Source organism: Theobroma cacao, chromosome 8, assembly GCF_000208745.1.
Source record: "Theobroma cacao cultivar B97-61/B2 chromosome 8, Criollo_cocoa_genome_V2, whole genome shotgun sequence".
Classification (NCBI taxonomy): Eukaryota; Viridiplantae; Streptophyta; class Magnoliopsida; order Malvales; family Malvaceae; genus Theobroma; species Theobroma cacao.
This window is the reverse complement of record NC_030857.1, coordinates 1,794,264-1,816,026: the sequence shown is the minus strand read 5'-3', so window position 1 is coordinate 1,816,026 and position 21,763 is coordinate 1,794,264. Positions and strand designations below refer to the sequence as shown.

Here is a 21,763-nt window from a genome sequence, read left to right as displayed (position 1 = left end):
TAGTATAAATTATTTAAATATAAAATTTATTAATTTAAAATTTTTCAATAAAATATATAAAAATGATTAATTTAACTAAATAAGGTATCTTATTTGTTATCATTTTGAATCCAATTTTCACAAAAAATTTTGGGGTCTACGTACTTGAATCAAATATGTGATTGGGCTGCATGTTGGACACGTGTAATTCAGAGAATGAACGGTGATTAGGATGAAAAAAATGAGGGAAGGTGGGTGGGGTGGGTGATCATCATTTATATTTATATCAAGGGTTTAAAGTAAGAAATTTAAGTGCGGGATAAGCTAAGAATGCGGCGTGTTTAAGTTCCAAAGCCATTGAACAGAGTGCTTGGTAGAGCCCAAAGTCTTCATAAGTCCTAGTACGCGTGCCACCGATTTCAGCGTCAAATTTGCTCCGTCCGATCGTATCTCTCATCGACATAGATGCATGAGCGTTTCACGTGCTTCGTATGATCATCACGTGCCGCCTCGGAATTTTCAATTCAAAAACAAAAAACACACAAATTATACATTCCATTACAATAATAATTATAAAAGAAAACTCACATATATCTTAAATTAAGATTATGTTCATTTTAAAAGGATATTTAATAAGTAAGTAAAAACATAAAAAAAATATTTAAGTCAAACTGATACATAAAATAATAATCTTAATTATAAAACATTTTTTTCCACAAAATAATTAATATGTGGATATTAATATAAGTTGTTTCTTATATTTTAAGAAAATCATTTTAAGAAAGCAATAGACGAATTGTTAAGCACAAGAGACAAGTTTTCTTTTTGCCTTTCGATCTGTCACTGTTCTGGTTTCGGCGGAGCAATCCAAACAGGACGGATGATAACCCACCATATAAGAAAGTTGTACTCGGGGCCAAAACTTGGAATGTAGCTTCAAATTCCACCCTTATTATTATTATTATTATTATATATTATAAAAACAATAAATAGGGATGCGTGCGTGACGCCTTTTGCCCCCATGCGTATTCAACCATGCAACAGTAGTAGCAACCCATCTGTCATGACCTTTTTTACTTATCATGTACATGGCATGAATAGAGTGCTCAACTTCTCTCCTATTTGGTGAACGCCTCTCTCATTTTTCTTTTAAAAAAATCCACCAAAATAAATATATAAAAAATTATAAATATATTTTTTTAAAAATTTATTTGTACTGATAATATATTGAATATGAATTCATAAATAAAATAACAGTCCAGTACAGTGTTAATTATAGGAAACAAAGATACAAGTAAGAAATAAATGTAAGTATTTATTAAAAAGGATGATGAAGAGTTTGAAGAAGTGAACATGGCATTGAATGCAAAAAAATAAATTTACCGTTTAGACATCTAGATTGGAGGCACATAAATGTGAGAGATTTAAATAAGGAATTATTGGCAGCCGATATTTATATTCATATTAAAGATTGTTGTCCAAGTTTAGACAAAAGTTTTATTAAAGCGCCAAAGGCCGAAGTTAGCTTACGTGCTACATTTGCAAGATCTATATATACGTGAAGAGGAGAAACAGCGCCGTGGCAGGGAGTCAGAATCGACACGTGTCAGTTGGATACTCCACCCCCTCCCCCGCCCCACCGTTGATTTGTCGTGAACCGCACGCGTAACGATTGGTCAAAAATCACACGCAAAAAAGTTCTACCCGAAACAAAGCTTTGGCCTTTTCGTTTTTTTCTTTTTTTTTTTAAATTTATTTATTTGCTAATTAAAAATAAGAAAATAAAAATAACTTTGACACGGCGAGAATTGGGAGGAGGAATACGAGCGAATCCTCGTTGTCCACGTACTAAAATACGCCACGTAGATTTTGTTTATTATCCTACGCACCCCTCTCCCTCCTTTTGTTTTTAAAAAGTCTTTTTCTTTTTTTTTAGACTTCCTGTTCTTTTTCGGTTTCTCTCTCTACACTGTGTACTGCTTTCGTGTTCTGTTAGTCTTGCTCTGCTTTTTCGACATTTCTTTATTAATTTTCATCGTGTCACTTTATTTTTAATTGTTATATATAAAAAGATATATTGGTTCGAAGTTTAAAGCTGCAACGGAATCACCTATATACAGAAAGTGTGTGCGCAGGATAAGAGCTTGCACACTCTTCCCAGTTTCAAGCAACTTACATATTCATTCATTTTTTAGTATATTATAAAGAGAGGAAAGATTGAAAGTTTACAAGTTTTTTTTTTTTAAATTGCTTTCTCTTTTTTTGGGGTTTTGTTATTTTTGATGATTGAGCAGAGGGAAGGAATCAGAGTGATGATGAGGATAGTGGGGTTTCATTGAAAGGTCTATATCTTTTGAGGGAGAGAGAAAGAGAGAAAAGAGAGAAGAGAGAGAGAGAGAGAGAGCTACTCAAATGCTTTGGTCGGCGTGCTTTGATGCTGCTAACTGAAGGGGGGTTTGTTTTTTTTTTTTTTTTTTGTATATACCGAAAAGCCCCACATGAGAAAAGATCTTTCTTTCCAGTATTGTACCCTTTTTCTTTGCAGAAATTTGTTCCTTGATTTTGGACTCTGCTGGTGGGGTGGGGGTGTTGGTGAAGGGAGGGTGTAAAAGGTTCTCTTTCGTGACCAATTGGGATTGGTTTTTTAAGTGTTTCATTGAGATTCCTTTTTTTTTCCCTTCGATTGTTTTCTCTGTCTCTGGAAGATGCTATACGTTATTTGCTGAGGTGGGACTCGGTGGAGCAATGGGAATGGACATTTGTTTCTTCTCTTTTTTTGAGTTGAGGGGTTTTTGGTTTTCTCAAATGAAGATGTAAAGCCGGGGTCCTTGCTGACAGTTCTTCTGGTTGGGCTGTATTGTAAAAGAGAGTAAAGGAAGAATTTTTTAGTAAGAGAAGACAACATAATGGGTTCTGTAGTTGAAGAGAAGATAAAACCAGGAGCTTTGGTTAACGGGGGGCCACAGGCCACTCTGCTTGAGGAGATGAAGTTATTGAAAGAAATGCAAGATCAGTCTGGTTCGTTTTTCTTCATCAAAACCTGGACTAACCATTTTTTATTGGTTTAGTTTTCGGAAATTTGTCCTTTGCTTATGTGCTAAAATGAGATAGTTAACGTTGAGCTTTGAAAGTATAGGGCATCTTCTTAGTTTCCTTCTTTACATTAACGTTGAGCTAGGTTTAAGTATGGTCTGTTTCCTCCGTTAAAGCATGTACTTTTTAATAAGTTTTCCCAAGGTTGAATATGTTTGTAACAAGTTGAACGAACCATTGACGTTCCAATCTTCAACATAGAAGCTTAAAACGAAGGATGTTAGCCATTACATTATAATCTATAAATATGTAATCTCTGACGAAGCATGTGTCTTATAGAGACTCTTTTATTACTCACTTGGTTTCAGGGGCCCGGAAGGCTATACATTCCGAGCTATGGCATGCCTGCGCAGGTCCACTTGTTTCCTTGCCGCAGGTGGGGAGTCTTGTGTATTACTTTCCTCAAGGACATAGCGAACAGGTTTGCATTTATTTCTCACACTTAATATCTGCTCTCCTGCAGGAAAAACCGCATCTTTTGCCCCGTACTTTTTCCCCTCGTTTTTTTTTATTTGTTACTTTATTTGTTGTTTATTTTTATTTTGTATCATGGATAGAAAGAGAAAGAGAATAAGTCGATCTGAGGAAGGAAGACTCTGATATATGTGCAGTTGTCTTAATATTAACATAATGAAACTTTAGCATACCGATGGTTGCCAAACCAATAATCTCTGATCACATGCTTGGCATACTATGCATAGCTTGATGTGTAAACATCTGCTGTGTGTCTGGGAAGCCATGACACCAGTTTCATGGGGTTATCTTGTGCTGCACAGTTTTCCATTTAAATTGAAGTTTGGCCTCCGTTCATTATGATGGGAGTTGAGAACAGTGAATCTACAATTGCCGGGGATGAGTTACAAAATCCACATATTTAACTGGTTACATCATTTTGATTTGCAAATTGTTGCATTAGGTTTCTGCCACTGTATAGTTGAGTGAAACTTGGGAAAAGAGTTGTGTGCCAAGGCCTCTCCCTCAATGGTGGGAGAAAATCATTTGAGAGCTTGTTTGACAATATCTGGAAAAATGAAATAAAATCCCATAAATGAATGGCAGCCTTTAACCGAATTTTGTTAGTAAATATATAATGAGGAACCACAGGTGACAGGACTAATGATGTCTTTAATTCTTTTGAGCAGGTAGCAGTGTCCACAAAAAGAATGGCGACCTCTCAAATTCCAAACTACCCGAATCTTCCATCTCAGTTGATGTGCCAAGTTCACAATGTTACACTACATGTATGCCATTTTGGCTTAAATATACTGTGACACTGTATATCTTTTCTAGATAAACTATGATCTTACTTCTTTGGAATCTTTGATAGGCAGACAGAGATACAGATGAAATATATGCCCAAATGAGCCTTCAACCAGTGAACTCTGTAAGCTTCTATAGTATGATATATTTCTGAAATTTCCTAGATATTTAAGATTGACAAAAAGAACCCCTTTTCTGCTAGACTTGTATATCTGACACTTTTCTCATTTATAAATTTGCCTTTGAGTAGGAAAAAGATGTCTTCCCTATACCAGACTTTGGATTGAAGTCCAGCAAGCATCCAAATGAATTTTTCTGCAAAACTTTGACTGCAAGTGATACCAGTACACATGGTGGTTTCTCAGTGCCACGCAGAGCAGCAGAGAAGCTCTTCCCTCCATTGGTGAGGTTTTAATTGGTTGTTGAAAGAGTTAGAAGCAAATGCGCACATGCAGGGAAATTATCTGTAATTACATTACTGTTATTATCTATTTTCAGGATTACACAATGCAACCCCCAACTCAAGAGCTTGTTGTGCGAGACCTGCATGACAATACCTGGACATTTCGTCATATATACCGCGGTGAGTGTGTTTTGATTATTTACCTTCTGTTTACAGCAAGTAATGTGATTAGAACACCCTACAATTATGAAAATTGTTCGAAAAGAAAATTGGCCACATTCACTTTTAGTCACTAGTTCTCATATGTATGTCTGTGTGTATATACCCATATTGACATTGTGAAAGTTAATCTTGATTATGATATGTGTTGTTTTATGCAGGACAGCCGAAGCGACACCTACTTACAACTGGATGGAGTTTGTTTGTTGGATCAAAAAGGCTTAGGGCAGGTGATTCTGTTCTCTTTATCAGGTATGCTATAGTCTCATACTGCATCTTTTTTTGATTTATATACTTGCATTTGTTTGGTACAAGGTATTTTAAATTCTAAATGCATGATTGCACCTTATATTATTCCTTATTATTGCAAGGGATGAGAAATCACAGTTAATGGTGGGTGTGAGGCGTGCAAATCGTCAACAGACAACATTACCATCATCAGTTCTATCTGCTGATAGTATGCACATCGGTGTCCTTGCTGCTGCTGCTCACGCTGCTGCCAATAGAAGCCCATTCACAATTTTCTACAATCCAAGGTGTTTTTGATAAGCATTTGTGTCCCATCTTTTATGCTTCCTCTCTCTCTTTTCCCCTTTCTCAAGGTTCCTGTATCTATTTCTTGACATAGCTCTCTCTCCTGCCTTTTCTGTAGGGCCTGCCCTTCAGAATTTGTCATCCCTTTGGCTAAATACCGAAAGTCTGTTTATGGTACTCAAGTCTCTGTTGGTATGAGGTTTGGAATGATGTTTGAAACAGATGAGTCGGGAAAACGTAGGTAAGTTCTAGATATTTTTGTCCTCTCACTATATGTTTCCAATTTTAAGGTCTTAGAAAGGATTTTCGTCATAATGATCATTGTCAAGACACTACTTATTATATACATGCTTGGATTGTTAAAGCTTTGCTACACTTTTGCATAAAGTGAAAATGTGAAATACTATAGGCTTATTCTATGTTGTTTCTTGACAATGAATGATGATATAATTGTTGCAAGTCTGTTCTACATGAGAAAAATAACAATGTTGTTTTTTGTAATGTATGTTTGAATTCTAGGGTAAATATTCAATATATCCAACTGTATAGATATCTGTTAATGTTTCTTACTTTTCGGCAGATATATGGGTACATTAGTTGGTATTGGTGACTTGGATCCTCTGAGATGGCCTGGCTCGAAGTGGCGTAACCTTCAGGTTTTTTTGTTTGATTGAAAACTGTTTGTTGCAACAGGATGTTGGTTTTGCATCTTCCTATTACATAATAGAGCTTTCTCTACTGAACAGTTTAATAATGGGACTTCTTTTATCCATTCTCTAAACAGGTTGAGTGGGATGAACCTGGATGTAATGATAAACCGAACAGGGTCAGTGCATGGGAAATTGACACTCCTGAAAGTCTCTTTATTTTTCCTTCTCTAACTTCAGGTCTCAAACGACCATTACATCCTGGAATTTTGGGTAAGCTTCTGTTCATTATGTTGAGTGGTGTGCAACTTTTTTAGATACTTATCTTGTGGCTGTGTTTTGTGCTCACAGGAGCAGAATCTGAATGGGGAAGCTTGATAAAAAGGCCCCTTCTCCAGTTTCCTGAAAATGGAAATGGGAATCTTCCCTATTCAATCTCAAATTTATGTTCTGAGCAACTGATGAAGATGATGCTGAAGCCTCAGCTCGTTAACCATCCAGGAGTTTTTGCATCTACTTTACAACAAATCTCTGCTGCAAAGGGATCTCCATTAGAAGAGATGAAGAACTTGCAGTCTACAAGCAATCAGAAACCTCAGCTTATCCAATCAGAAAATCTGTTTGTAGAAAACCAAAATCTTACCCAATTAGTCCCTGACCAACCTGATCCCATCAACTCAAATTTACCCAAAATAAATGCTAATGGGAATCTACACCCTCCTGCAAACAAATTTGAAAGTCAAACGCAAGCTAGGAGCAGTAATGAAAAGTTAAAGTTGGAATCAGAGCATTCAACTGATCAGTTAAGTCAGTTGACTTCAACATCAGAATGCAATGAGGAAAAATTGGCTGCAAATGCTGCAAGCCCATCAACTATTTTGAACCAACTTTCTTTCCCTAACCAGAACCAGATTCCATTCCCATTGCAAAACAATCCATGGCCCATTCAGTCACAGTTGGAATCGTCAGCCCTCCAAGCTCATCAAATGCAAGTATCTCAAGCTGATATTACTACTCTAAGCAGCTTTCTTCCTTTCTTAGACCCAGATGAATGGACGTCGCACCTTTCAGCCTGCCAGCCTCTTGCCGGGATTTATAGATCTCCTGGTCCTGTGCCAGTGGTTGGGTTACAAGACTCTTCAGCTGTCTTTACTGAAGCAACCGATCCTTCTTTAACTACAGGGGGTCAGGATACATGGGATCATCAGCTGAATAATTGTAGGATTTTATCCCATGTTGACCAATTAACGTCAATCCCACAGCAAGACTCATACAATCTTAGTTCTGGTGGGGTGAGAGATTTGTCTGATGACAGCAATAATCAAAGTGGGATATACAGCTGTCTTAACATTGATGTCAGTAATGGTGGCAGTACGGTGATTGATCCTTCTGTTTCCAGTGCCATTCTGGATGAATTTTGTTCATTGAAGGATGCTGACTTCCAAAATCCTTCAGATTGTTTGGTTGGCAACTTCAGTTCTAGTCAGGATGTTCAGTCTCAGATTACCTCAGCTAGCCTTGCAGACTCTCAGGCTTTCTCTCGACCAGAATTACCAGACAGCTCAGGTGGCACATCTTCAAGCAATGTCGATTTTGATGAGAGTGGCCTTCTGCAGAACAACTCATGGCAGCAAATGGCTCCACGTGTGCGAACATATACAAAGGTATGATATTGGCTGGGTTTATGTGCACATTGCATAGTTCCATTTTGTCTCATGGCACATTGATATTTCTTTCCATGATCGTATTACATTCTCTTTTCTCTAACTCGTATTGGTTCTGGCTGTGACAGGTTCAGAAGGCAGGATCTGTTGGAAGGTCACTTGATGTCACAAGTTTTAAGAACTATGATGAACTAATCTCTGCGATTGAATGTATGTTTGGACTTAAGGGGCTGCTCAACGATCCAAGAGGTTCAGGGTGGAAATTGGTATATGTGGATTATGAGAATGATGTTCTACTTGTTGGGGATGATCCTTGGGAGTAAGTTTATGTATAAACATATATTTTGTTTGTTAACCCTACTGCTTAGTACTACACAAACACACCTTTTAATATTTCTGTAAAACAAGACGGGTGTTAGCATCTAGCTTCTGATGGCTATGATTTGATGTGTGTTCAGGGAATTTGTTGGGTGTGTCCGCTGCATCAGAATTCTATCCCCAACAGAAGTACAACAGATGAGTGAAGAAGGAATGAAGCTTCTCAACAGTGCCACAGTGCAAGGCATTAATGGCACCAATTCAGAAGGTTGCAATGCTTAAAGATGCCTCGAACTGAATTGCCATTATGCTTTCAAATAACCCAAGAATGCTCCATTGTTAATCTGGAGATGAAAAATGACAGGAGAGTCTCGGATTGCTGAAACCAGATATATTCTTGGGTTTTGTATGATTATCAGTAGTATCCCTGCAGCTTCAGTTAGCAATTCGCGTGCTCTTTCTCTTAGCTTTCACTTTGTAGAGGTGGAATGTGCTGTACGATAATTTAAAATAACAATTTTCAGCAGGAAATGAACTAAATGAGTAACCCCCTCTTTCAGAAAAGCAGAACTTAATGGATGCTGATAAAATAATTCCATTTCCAAGATCCATTACGTCCTTAAGAACAATATATGATGAACAACATGATATTAGTTAATCACTGAAGTCATCATGATCTCTTAGCTGCTTTTTCAGGCAATTGGTTAACCAAATGAAGATATTTGTTCAGAACAATCTTGATTCATTAAGTTTAGTTTAGATCCAAGTATCTTTCATTCTCCAAACTGTTATAAAGAGAACCCAAATACTTTCTAGCAATTTTCCAAGCATAGCCTGGTAAAGGACCAAATAATCACGAAGGGGAGCAAGGCTAAAGTTCAGAAGTGAGTTTAATTTTTCTATTCACAAGAAGCACATAGCTCGAACACCAGGTTATCTGACTTCGATTTGGAAGAAAAGCAGGAAATGGTTTAATTGCAATGTCCAATAGTACAAACTGAGGCGCATCAAGAGCAAAAGAATACTTAAAAGGCCAATGATAAGTAAGAATGACAATTTGATTAACAATTTAGGGTGGTCATATACATATTTGTGGAAGGAATTTTAGGTACTTGAACAAGTCCAACAAAACATTCTTCCTACACTCATATAATGTCAGCTGAAAGCAAATGATAACCTTGCCAATGACCATTGGTATTTGAGATCCAAACACAATTGAAATCATGATTTTCAGGACTAGGCATATAGTAAAACTCAAAAGATGCTCAGAAAAAGGCACATTTAATTACAAGGAAACATCAAATGTTAAATACTGAAACAAATTCAAGAATACACTAAGAAAATTTCATTTCCTAATATTCATTGTTTGAATTACCAACCTCGATGAAAATACAAAAGAAGAGATTTAAGGGGGGAAAAAAAGACTTTAGATTACATAACAGAGGTCATTCTCCACCACTGCTACTTAGTAAAGGAAACAATTGCAGCATTTATTCCACCTTAGAACAAATTCATGAGGATATTAAGGCAATAAATTTGCACAAATTTTGTGGGGATAAAGCTAGAAATTGGAACAATATTCTTACCTCCATCAGTTTCCAGGATATCTCTAACCATCATGTTCTCACTGGCTTCTGTAAAACAGCAGATAGATAACCTTCGGGTTTGCCTGACCCAGCTGCATCTATCTTATCTCCTACAACCCATTTCAGCTTCTTATATCCAAACCTCTCTATCAAACGAGTCAAAGCCCTCTTCTTTTCATCATTGGCACAATAAAAATTATCTAACCAAAACAAGCCACCTGCCCTCAAAATGCGATCTACATCAAACATCAAGAACTCCAATTTTTCTGGTTTACCCCCAACATCTAATCCACTTGTAGCATGAACCAAATCAAAAACATTATCATAGAAAGGGAACCTATGGTCCAAACTCAAAAACAAAGGAAAAAGGCCTCTTGCAGCAATGAATTCACTGTATGGTGCATCAACATTCAAGGTGTTAGTAATCACAGTCACGTTCCTCTCAGCCATTCTAGCAGCAAAAGTCCCAGACCCACCTCCAATATCAAATCCAATTCTAATCCCACCATTCCCCATAGCTAACACATCATCCATAAGAAAATCATTCTTGCTTCTAGCCTTAACATATTTTTGACTCTCAAATCCATTAACCAAATCAAAGCAACCAACACAATCTCTACTCAATTTTTTAGTATTCAAACAGTCAAAATTCTTGCAACCAAGACCACTCCAAGTAACGATCTTTTCACTTACAGGTTTCCAAAGAGAAAGAGGTAAAGAACTAAGACCAACCTTAGGAACAGTCTTGGCAAAGCACCTCCTTCTTGGCAAAGGCTCACATCCCTTCACGATTAGCTTCTGAGCAAGACTCCAGTCATCAGGACAAGGTCCGTAAACCTTGTAACTCATGTACTGGGACAACAAATCAGCAGATTTGTCACAAGAATGCCCCACGGAAGCCACCATCTCAGTGATCCCAGTTCTTGAATCCTTCCCTAAAGGAAGCTGATGATGTTGCAAAAACAACTTAAGCTCGCTCGCAAGATTGGGTCTTGAAAGATCAAGAGTGTCATAACCAAGGAGCTCTTTTTCCATCTGGGCAAGCTTCCTTTGAGAAGAATCGATCTCTCTTATTATCAGGGAGACTTGTTCAGATATTAAAGAGATGTTCTTCTGAGGATGGTTAAGTGGGTTGCTTATGTGCTGTTTCGGTGAATACGTGAAGGCATATAAAGCAAAGAGATTGGTTGTAAGAACAGAGAAAAGCATGAGAATGTTGACAGCTGAGGAGCAAAGTGTTGCTCTCTTGAATCTTGCTGTTCCGTCCCCTATTTTCAGTGAAACCGAGCCCATCTTGGCTTTGCTTTCTTTGTCTTTGCCCCTCTGCTACCTGGAGAGAGAGAAGAGAGTAAAAAAAGGGCGTCTTACTCTTTTTGAGAGTTAGATTTGTGAAGTGGAGCAAGTAGAGCAAGTGGAGATTTTCTATTTCTTTTCCATTGTTTATTCAGTAAAGAAAGATTAAGAATTTAAGACACTGTAACCTGGAGAGAGCAAGGCTGTCGGTTGTGGGGTTCTTCTAAGCTGCACAGGGGCTTTGACTTGTGATGTAAACAAGATCAACGGCTCCAAATTCGTTCCTACCCCATTGGCAGGAGAAATTGATACCGCTCCTTCCAAAATACTATAGTAACAAGTTGAGATATGAGCCACTAAGTAAATTCTTTTGTCCGCACACGTGGCAGCATCAAGGTGGAGTAGGCCCATCATTGACGCAACATCAAAATCAAATGGGCAATGAGTAACCTCGGTAAGGAACGTCATGATCAATTGGTTAAAAGTCTTAATAATGCTTAGTTTGCCCCACTCGTCAACCCCAAAGCAAAAGCCCCAACTACATGAGCAATTAAACATAATGATTAGGGCCTTGGGAGGAAACACGACGACGTTTAAAGCAAGGAAAAAACCGAAAAGGAAAACAAAGAGAGAAAAGGAAGAAGACATTACAAGATCTAAACAATCGATTGATAGCAATTTTCTGTCGATTTAATTTATCTTTTTATATATTTTAATCCAATCGACCCACTTTTTTTGTTCATCAACGGAATTGATAGCCTAATTCGATTAATTCTATTTTAGTTTATTAACCAAATTAATCAACTTAATTCGATTTTAAGTCCCATCGAATACAAACTTTTGTATACATAATATTAACAGTCCACTTAATTAGGAGTATGACTCTCATCTTTTTTCTCATAAACCAAGCACTCAATTTTGTCTTCCCCTCTTGCATTGTCATAATCAATCCCCAGGTTCATCATTACACTATCAATTCTGTCTAATAATATATTCTTAGCTGTTATTTCCTTCTTAAGAAGGTTAAGTGGCCTTTCCAACAAATCTATTCCCTATCGAAATAGAAAGTGATGCAACTTTCTTTCCCATATCATAACTCCAATCTCTTCTGTTGGCAAGTACCTTTGTAGCTTTGCTGCGGGGTGTTCTTCTAGCATTTTCCAGATATATTATTGGTTCCAAAACACTTCCGAACACCTGCCCCCAATGGTTTGAAATGTCGACATTAGAAGCTAAAGCATGTCGAGAGGAAAAATGGATTACCTTCCAAACAGTTTCGAGTGAGCAAATGCTGTCAATGTAAACAGCTCCTGATGATTAGGATGACCTCAATTCAAAGTGGCGAAAATCAATTGACTATGAAGCATGGTTTCTCCTGATGATTCGGATTGCAATTGATAAATAATTATCATTAAATTCCTTTCACATATACCTTAATAAATGAAACTTTTACTCTTTTTATAAAAAATGTGACGGAATAGTTCTCTGAATTCATGACTCATGTTCGAAAGAGCAAGATATGGGGCGACAGGTTTCAAAAATCAACTACAACTTACACACGGACAAATAATACATACAGTTACAACGTGAAGCAAAACCAATCTGAGATCAACAACACTGACCTATCAAGCTCGTCGTTTACTCAGACGCCAAGAATTAGGCTCATGGTATCTGTCATAAAGAGGTTCAATACGTTCTTGGCGCTTGCGCTTGCTCATTTTTGTGGGATCTGCCACTTTGAAGAATCTTGGAGCCAGTTCAACGAGCCACTTGGGATCTACCACTGTTACCTCCCGCATGTATTCCTTTGTTGTCATCACCAGCTCGTGGTATATCACCCAGTCCGGTTGTCTCTGAAAAAGGGCACTGCTTGGGTGAATATACACAGGCTGGTTCTCAACCAGAGTTCTGTATCCCTCCTGTGGGTCCTTCCTACCAGCATGGAAAAAGAACCCAGCTGCAATAGCTTTTCTAATCTTTGTGAAATTCTTTCCCGCACTGACTACATCCAATTTGTACCTGAAAAGCATCAACTTTTGCGTTAGAACCTTGTAGAAGTAAAACTTTTAACATGTTAAAAGGTCTTAATACATCTACTAGTGAACAAAACAAATTCAAACAGATGAAAGAGAGAGATCAAGGAAGTCAGTGAACAAAACAATTCAAACAGATGAAAGAGAGAGATCAAGGAAGTCTGGCTTGTTGATGCTAATGTAGACATGTGAAGGTCATTACTAATACCCCAAACTAACAAGGACAATGCTAAAATAATAAAGCAAGTTCAGAAAATCAGGGACATTTCATAAGCACAATTAGCTTTGAATTTTCCCATAGACACATCCACAATCCCCTAGTACAGCACCCAAACAAGGGCTTACAAATGCACCCAAAAGTAAGAGACCTGGAAAGCAGGTAAGTGAGAAGTTTGCTAGCCAATTAAGCTCAAACAACATTCTCGTATTTTTCAATTGATCAAAGTAACTGGAGTTAGTGCTTATCATTGTAGTAATAATCATGAAAAACATTATCAAAGATAAGTTCTACTTGTGATGATCAGAAAATGTAAATGCAAATACATCCTACACTAACAATGCATGAAAGTTACCTATCAAAGTGTAGAACACAGTTAAAATCACAAGAACATAAATGCATAAATATAAAGCAAATATCTTGATCAGAGACACAATTTCAAAAACAACACATTATTAAACCAAAAGCTAGATGAACATACTTATCCATGATGCTGAGAAGCTGTTTTCTGACATCCTGTGCCCTCCTCAAGGATCGAGACTGAACAAAATTTTCAAAACACCAAGGCCCCGAAAAGTTCTTTGCTTTCCAGGCCTCATATACAGCAAGTAGAGTCAAATGGTCTCCCTCAGGTTGGAAAAACTTGGCCCTCTTCTGATCAGCTTGAGCTTGCTTTTCCCTTGGTCTGTAAAAGATGTTACCTGTTTGGATCATAGAGATAATTGTCAATATCTCATCACTACACCCAAGGTCCACACTGGCCAGTAACATCTTCGATAGCGGTGGATCAAGAGGAAATTCAGCCATTTTTCTACCCAATTTAGTCAAAAGTCCCTCCTCATCTAGAGCTCCTAGACTGTAAAGTTGTTCCATAGCAGAAATGAGAGCTTGGGGTGCTGGTGGATCCATAAAATCGAAAGAAAGGAGATCATTTATTCCCATGGCCTTCATCATTAATGTTGTCGTACCAAGATTAATCCTTTGGATTTCTGGAATTGTTGTAGGAGACATCTCATTTCTGTATGCACTCTCAGTGTACAGGCGGTAGCATTTTCCGGGTCCAGTACGCCCAGCACGCCCAGCACGTTGCTTGGCTGATGCTTGCGAAATTGGTGCTATAACCAGAGAATCAAGCCCTTGCTTTGGATTATAGACATTTTGCTTTGCAAAACCAGGATCAACCACATAGAATATTCCATCAATAGTTAAAGAAGCCTCAGCAATATTGGTTGCCACCACTACCTTCCTTTTCCCTGGAGGGGGAGGTTCAAAAATCCTAGATTGCATTTCACTAGGAAGGGCACTATAAACTGGTAAAATAATCAACTCAGGAACATTTTTACCTAGCCCTTTCATCCTCTCATAAAGAGACTGGCATGCAAAATCAATTTCCTCCTGACCAGTCAGGAAGAGGAGAATGTCACCTTCAGGTTCAGTCAAATGTATCTGTAGGACTGTAATCAGAGCAGCATCTAGGTAGTCACTTTCAGGCTGTTTTGTATAGAGTATCTCCACAGGAAATGTTCTCCCAGGAATAGTAAAAATATTACAGTTGAAGAAATACCCTGAAAACTTCTCTGCATCCAATGTAGCAGACGTAACAATCAGACGAAGATCAGGTCTCCGTTTCACAAGCTGCTTCAATAATCCAAAAAGGACATCAGTATGAATTGTTCGCTCATGAGCTTCATCAAGCATAATGACGGAGTATTGAGAAAGATTCTCATCAATCAGAATCTCCCTAAGAAGCATACCATCAGTCATGTACTTGATGACAGTATCTGGTCCGGTACAATCTTCAAAACGAATAGCATACCCAACTTCCTCCCCTAAACGACAACCAAACTCCTCAGCTACCCTCTTGGCCACAGACATTGCAGCCACCCTCCGAGGTTGAGTGCATCCAATCTTACCCCTTGTAGTGTAACCAGCCTCAGCAAGGTACTGTGTTACCTGAGTAGTCTTACCCGAACCAGTCTCACCAATGACTACCAGAACCTGATTATCATGCACAGCCTGAATCAGTTCTTTCTTTAGTTTATAAATGGGCAGGCTCTGCCTCTGCTCCTGGATGGAAAGCTTAGACCTCTGCCCAAAAGTCAAAGCTTTTCCAAAAGCATCCTTCTTCCACTCAGGCATATCATATGCTGACAATCCAACACCTCTAAGCTCTTGCGCAAGATGCCTCTCACCAGTCTCTGGCATTGGGTCTTCCCAAGGACGATTAAGATCCTTTGGAATTGAATCAAGCATTGTCCTCTGCTGCTGCTCCCGTACCTCTCTCCGCTCCTTAATAAGTGCAGACTGGAGAGCAGCAGCACGACTCAAAGACCCTTCTGGATTCTTAAAAATCTTTACTGGTGACATATCTACAGAGTACCTAGTCTGCCCTTGCAAAAAGGCAGGTTCATCCTCATTCAACTCGATCTCAAGCTCTTCTTCAGCACCCTCTTCTTGATAGAGCATTCCATCTCCTTCCTCATCATACATCGGATACTCATCTACACTCAGAACACCAGAAGCAATCAACTGTTTGGCTTCCCATCTTTCTGGTGAACTCATTCTCTTCAACGGCCTGCGTGATGGGACAGCATTCTCATCCTCCACAATCCTAATTCCTGAAAGACCAGTTCTCATCACAGGCCCCTCTTTCCCCGCTGAAGGATTAGTCCTAAAAGCATCATCATCCGAACTCTTCTTCAATGGAAGCAAATCCTTACCAGTATTCTGATCAACATCTCTCATAGACAAACTTAACTTCTGACCCGAAACTGAAATGACCTTCACATAAACCTCCTGATCCCGTTTCACAACATCTTTGGCATTCGAAATCCTCCTAGTAGCCATCTGCGAAACATGAACCAAACCCTCCTTGCCCCTTAACTCATTCAACTGCACAAAACAACCGGAATCCATCACTCTCGAAACTCTCCCCTTGTACACCTTATACAATTCAGGCTCATCATCACGATACCTCCCATTACTCCTCCTTTCCCCATCTTCACCAGCTTCCCCATTATCCCGATCCCTGTGCCTAGTCCTATTCCTATAATCCCTGTTATCCTCATCACCATCTCTATTATCTCGGTTTCGTTCCCTATTCCTTCCCCTACTCCCATAATCCCTCCTATCATCATCACCATACTCTTTATATCTATCTCTATGCCTACTCCTATCTCTATCTCTATCCCTCCTATCTCTGTCTCTGTCCCTGTCTCGGTCTCGGTCTCGGTCTCTATCTTCTTCTTTTCGTCGGTCTCGCGTCTCCAATTCAATTTCCTTCTCAAGCTCTTTCGCTCTATCTTTATCATCTGCAATCGCCAGGGCTTTAAATTTACCCTTCTTACCATCACCAGCAGTTTCCTTCTTGGATTCCTTCTCGCCCTTGGGCTTTGGAGGCAGAATCGCGTGGATAATAGTAAGAAGCGTGCGGACGAAGTAATCAGGCAATTCGGCGCCGTTTTCCTTCAGCTTTGCGTCGAATTCATCAACTGTCTCGCAGTGGCGGCCCATGTCCGTTATGAATTCCGCCAAAACCTTGTCGGAAAACCCCACGTGACTCTCGAGTTCGGTGCTGACTTTGGAGACTAGAGAGAGGTATTCAAGTTTCTCCAACGCATCGTCTTTGGCAGGTGAAGAACCCATTGTTGTTTTGGAGAGCGTAAAGTGATGGAGATTTTGAAGGATTTGAACTTGGGCGCGTTCTTATATAAAGACGAAAAGCTTAGACTTTTATCGTACCTGGTTTCCGGAATGTTCTCGATGAGTTGCACTGAGTTCGTCGTCGTCGTCGTCTTCTTCTTCTTTGGGTCTGGTTTTTGTAGTGTTTTGATCCAAAGTAGGGATTTGGCCATTGGGAATTATCAAAATCCTTCGCCATAAAAGAGTAGGAGAAACGGTGTCGTTTGAACTTCATATTCCTTAAGCCGGACATTTGGGCCGAAATGAAGATGGAAAATTTAAACCGACAATGCAAGATGGGCCTTAAGCCCAAACCAAGCCTGTCAAATCGACATTATACTTGGGGCCACGCCCAAGTAAGGAAAGGAAAAAAGGGAGACGTGAAGCGGCGCCTTTTATATCGCCATAGGATTGAAGATCCGATCTTTTTCAGTTAATGGCAGGTAATGGTTCTTTCAGAGGGACGAAAAGCCGCTCCAAGTATCTTCGAGAAACCAAACAGAATTTCTGAAAGCTGAATTGCAAGTTCTTTTCGCAACAATGGGAGCATCAGCTTCGATGGAGCAGACGGTATCGCCGGAACAACGAGAGTTGGAAAGCCTCGCAGCTTCCACGGGAGCTCTTCCTTTGCTTCAAAAGTCCTTCTCGAAGCTCTCCGATCCTCAAACAAACACAATCTCCATCCAATCCCTTCAGGTAATTTTAAGTTACTCAAACAGTTATTATTTTCATTCAATAACTTAGTTTATAATTACCCTTTTTTTCTCACATGATTCTTCCAGCAATGTTTTTATTTAAGTTACGAGGATTCAGTTTGCGAATCACCACAAAAGCCGGAGTCTTTTCCAAGGTTGATGAATCACTTAGGATCATCAGTAGTAGACTTATTTTTCATATCTGAAAAAGGAGGCATAAACTGGTTAGGATTTCTGAGAGGTTACGTTAAGTGCTGTGGGAGGATGTCTACATCAATGTCGCTTAATGTACTGTTGAGAATGCTCGCTATGGCAATGAAAAAATTGGGACTTTCTACGAAATTGGAGTTCGAATCGGATGAATCTGATTGCAAGATAAATGGGTCTTTACTGCCCACTGATGTGCTTCTGCTTCTTTGGATGTGTTGGGCCATATTGTGGAATGTCAGGACTTTGAAAATTTCCCGAAGTAAAGAAAAATTGTTCCTGCCTGATATTAATCATTTGGTGTTGTCTGCTGTTGTTTCGTGTGCTGATGTTAGTAGCAGCTTGGATGTATGGGAATGTGATATATTAGGCTTGGATGTTCAACTTCCTGTGGGGAAGTTTCTTGCTTGGGCCTTAACGACAACGCCAACCCTTTCGGATTGCTTAACACAATTTGTTCAAGGAAGACTTCAAAGCTCAGTTAATGCAGAGGTGCTGTGTTTCAATTCTTTGTAAGATTTGAAGAAAATAATTGGCTTTATTTATATCTATCACCGAATTCCCTCATTGTGTTGTCTGGTATCTGCTTACACCTGCGTTTACTTGACATCTAATATATTTTGAAGCATGATTAGTATGCGAAAACCAGTTGATCTGATTGTAAGAAAACATTAGTGAGATAACTTTCCTTGATGAATTGCAGGATGAGTCAGGATCTTCAGAATCAATTTCAGGTGATATTTCATCAAAGGCATCTCAAACTTTACTTCTAACACATGGAAGGGCATGGGCAATTTCCCTTGCATCTAGAAACACCATTAGTGAAGAAATTTTGAAGACATGCTTTGCTGGTGATATTGTTGGAACAAATGAAAATCTTCTTTATCGGTTTGTCATTTTCCACTCATTAGTTATTGTGATTTATCTTCTTGAATGTATTGCTGGTTAAAGTATCAATGCTTTTAGTCATCTTTTCAAGGTAGAATGCATCTCTTCTGTGTGTTTTGTTTGGCCTGAGTTTTCTCTTTTTGGAATTACCATATATCTGTGTGGTTTTTTGCTACTTTGTAGGTCATCTGCTCATGGGAAGGGCTTGAACAGATTCTGGTCTAATGTTGAAGGTTATCATGGTCCATTACTTATTCTGATTTCTGCGAGCTCCGAAGATTCCCATCAGGATAGTAGCAATGCCAGAAAATGGACCATAGGGGTACTTACACAGCAGGGTTTTGAAAATAGGGATTCATTCTATGGAAGCTCAGGGAACCTATATGCTATAAGTCCAATCTTCCATGTATATTCATCTTCAGGTATATAATCAAGCAAGAAGAAAGATGCCAATGTTTTTTTTTCTTCTGTTCTTTTTTTTCCTTCCCCCTTTTCTCTGGAGGGTGGAAAGCCGCACTTGGGAGGTTAGGATCAATTCCTTACGCAGCCTAAGTTAAGTATCTGTCAAGCATTTCTTTTAGTCACTTCGTGAATCTAATACTTACACAATCATTAACAGGGAAAGAGAAGAACTTTGTGTACAGCCATTTGCACCCTACTGGCAGAGTTTATGAATCACATCCAAAACCTGTGGGAATTGCATTTGGAGGAACTACGGCAAATGAGAGGGTATTTATTGATGAAGATTTTGCTAAGATTACCGTCCGCCATCATGCAATGGACAAAACATACCAACCGGGTTCCCTTATCCCAAATCAGGTGCATAAAACTTATGATGGCGTGGTTAATAATCCCATAATGATGCAAAACCGTAAAGCTGTTCGTGAATCCTATAGCATTTAGCTTATACATTGGCTGGTCTTTTATCTCTTTGAATTCTACCTTCATTAGAGTTATAATTATTTACTACTATATTTTCTTTAACATGCAAAGAAACTGATATGGTAATACTCAAAGATCTTTTAGTGCCTTGAGTGCTTTACAGGCTGATTGACTAAATCATGAAATGGTTTCTTGCAGGGTTTCCTCCCAGTGGAAGCTTCGATAGCAGAAGTGGAAGTTTGGGGACTTGGTGGTAGGACTGCAAAGGAAGTCCAGACTTCATACAAGAAACGAGAAGAGCTTTTCACCGAGCAAAGACGCAAGGTAACCAACCATTTAAGATCAAAGCATTTATCGAACTTATGTAAAAACTGACCCTAGCATGTCAAGGCTTAAGCATGTGGTGGTCTGTCCTCGTGCAGGTTGACCTGAAAACGTTTGCAAGTTGGGATGATTCACCCGAGAAGATGATGATGGATATGATGGCTGATCCCAACAGAGTTGAACGAGAAGATCGCTGAGCAATTGAACACCTGTAATTTTCTTTTTCTTTCTTTAATGATGGTTCTCCGGCCATAAGTCGTAGCGTTGTAACTGTTTGGAAGAAACAATTTCTTTTTATTGCTGTACAGTGGCTCTATAAAATTATAGATATAAAGTTTCACTGCGTTGGTGCCCAGTCAATTCATTTAGATGTGCAATAGTGTGCCTAGAGCAAACCACAGTCAATTCATTTCATAAACAGAAAAAGTCATAATAAATCAAACTCTGTTTCTATTTGCAGATCTCTCTTGCAAGATGCAACAAATATGTTCTGTCACCACCCGGATGAAATGAAAACACTGAATGAGATTTTAATGAGACTCATACAAAGAGAGTTCAATGGCATAAACTGGATACACCCAAAACTAAACACTGGAATGAGATTTTAACAAGAAACTCACACAAAGAGAGTTTAATAGCATAAACTGGGTACACCCAAAACTAGGAAGATTAAGAAACACATTCTAGCAGCATAAATCAGGTTTCAAAATGATGTTCATATGAGGTACATTCTCAGGCTGGAACATTTTGATAATCTTCCAAAGTGACACCCAGTATATTGGGTAGCTCAGACAGATTGGAGTCACTGCTTCTTCTCTTCTGCTTTCCTTGGCTGAAGAAAAAGGAGAAAACCAGTATACAGAAAATGATTATTTACTATATATTTGGATAGGATGTAAAACAAAACAATAGCAAGGTAGCAACCATTGAACTAATCTCGAAACAGAATTTCCTACCTTAAATTGCCAGAAGTAAGCAAATAAGAAAAAAAAAGAAAAACTATATTTAGTAGTAATTAACAGCAGCAGAAGGTGATTTAAATAAAAATTGGAAAAAGAATAACTATTGATCTTCCAGTTGATATCATTTTGCCAATCTTTTTAAGTAAGCAGGATGTAAAAACAGCAAGTAATGATTAAACCCAGAGCGTATTACATGAGAATTTGGTATCCTACAAAGACATACCAATTATTCGACAAATTGCCTCTACCAACCAAACACGAAGAACCAACCCAGAAATCATTAAATTTGAGAAAATGCACCAAACCTTGGTTCCGGGAAACGATTGGTGAAGCTCCTCCTCGGGTATAATAACGGGCCACTTCTCGCCCGCTTCACGGAACATTTGCTCTGTCTCAAGGAGCTGACCTTTCTCGAGGATCATATTCCTTATGGTCTGAGCAGGAGTCGAAGTGGCATTGAAAACTTCTTCCACTCCGTTGACAAAAGTAACTGCAATTTGGGGCGGGTGATCGTCGGTACGGCGCTTGACTTGAACCTGGCACGCTGGATTCGATTCTTTGGCTTTGCGGGCGTTGCACTGGGCTAAGAACTCCATACATGATGCTATGCGTGGGTCCAATGCATTGAACTCGATCCGTACCTTCGATAGGAACTTCAACATTTTCTCCTTCTCCTTCCCTTCGTCTTTGCTTCCTTTTTGTCTTTGTTGCAGTCTTGTTTCTTCACTCTACTGGGATTTGTCTTTGTCTTTGTTGCAGTCCTGTTATTTCACTCCACTGGGATTTACCCACTCATCTTTTTGCCTTGTCAAAGTACCCAATCATCTGTTTTGTGTTTTATATATTGGCTTTTGGGCTTTGCCTTACGCATCTTTTTG

The 21,763-nt window shown here is 38.9% G+C and overlaps 5 protein-coding genes across 5 annotated transcripts; 2 read left to right on the top strand and 3 right to left on the bottom strand.

Moving 5' to 3' along the window:
- Positions 2,091-8,687, top strand: LOC18591522 (auxin response factor 5). Its single transcript, XM_018125764.1, has 14 exons — positions 2,091-2,997; positions 3,381-3,493; positions 4,215-4,313; positions 4,400-4,456; positions 4,583-4,735; positions 4,831-4,915; positions 5,116-5,206; positions 5,326-5,490; positions 5,607-5,729; positions 6,069-6,144; positions 6,273-6,408; positions 6,487-7,799; positions 7,928-8,118; positions 8,258-8,687. The coding sequence occupies exons 1-14, from the start codon at positions 2,886-2,888 to the stop codon at positions 8,397-8,399; spliced, it is 2,856 nt and encodes a 951-aa protein (XP_017981253.1). The 5' UTR covers positions 2,091-2,885; the 3' UTR covers positions 8,400-8,687.
- On the bottom strand, positions 9,383-11,153 carry LOC18591521. The gene has a single exon (XM_018125765.1). The coding sequence runs from the start codon at positions 10,994-10,996 to the stop codon at positions 9,734-9,736; it is 1,263 nt and encodes a 420-aa protein (XP_017981254.1). The 5' UTR covers positions 10,997-11,153; the 3' UTR covers positions 9,383-9,733.
- LOC18591520 (probable pre-mRNA-splicing factor ATP-dependent RNA helicase DEAH5) lies at positions 12,430-17,096 on the bottom strand. The gene is made up of 2 exons (XM_007017685.2): positions 13,728-17,096; positions 12,430-13,015 (listed from the first exon to the last, which is right to left on the bottom strand). The coding sequence occupies exons 1-2, from the start codon at positions 16,889-16,891 to the stop codon at positions 12,622-12,624; spliced, it is 3,558 nt and encodes a 1,185-aa protein (XP_007017747.2). The 5' UTR covers positions 16,892-17,096; the 3' UTR covers positions 12,430-12,621.
- Positions 17,468-20,287, top strand: LOC18591519. The gene is made up of 7 exons (XM_007017683.2): positions 17,468-17,623; positions 17,710-18,321; positions 18,533-18,717; positions 18,901-19,139; positions 19,337-19,536; positions 19,798-19,923; positions 20,022-20,287. The coding sequence occupies exons 1-7, from the start codon at positions 17,468-17,470 to the stop codon at positions 20,118-20,120; spliced, it is 1,617 nt and encodes a 538-aa protein (XP_007017745.2). The 3' UTR covers positions 20,121-20,287.
- On the bottom strand, positions 20,432-21,707 carry LOC18591518. The gene is made up of 2 exons (XM_018125923.1): positions 21,191-21,707; positions 20,432-20,755 (listed from the first exon to the last, which is right to left on the bottom strand). Exons 1-2 carry the CDS (start codon positions 21,545-21,547, stop codon positions 20,726-20,728), a joined length of 387 nt encoding a protein of 128 aa, XP_017981412.1. The 5' UTR covers positions 21,548-21,707; the 3' UTR covers positions 20,432-20,725.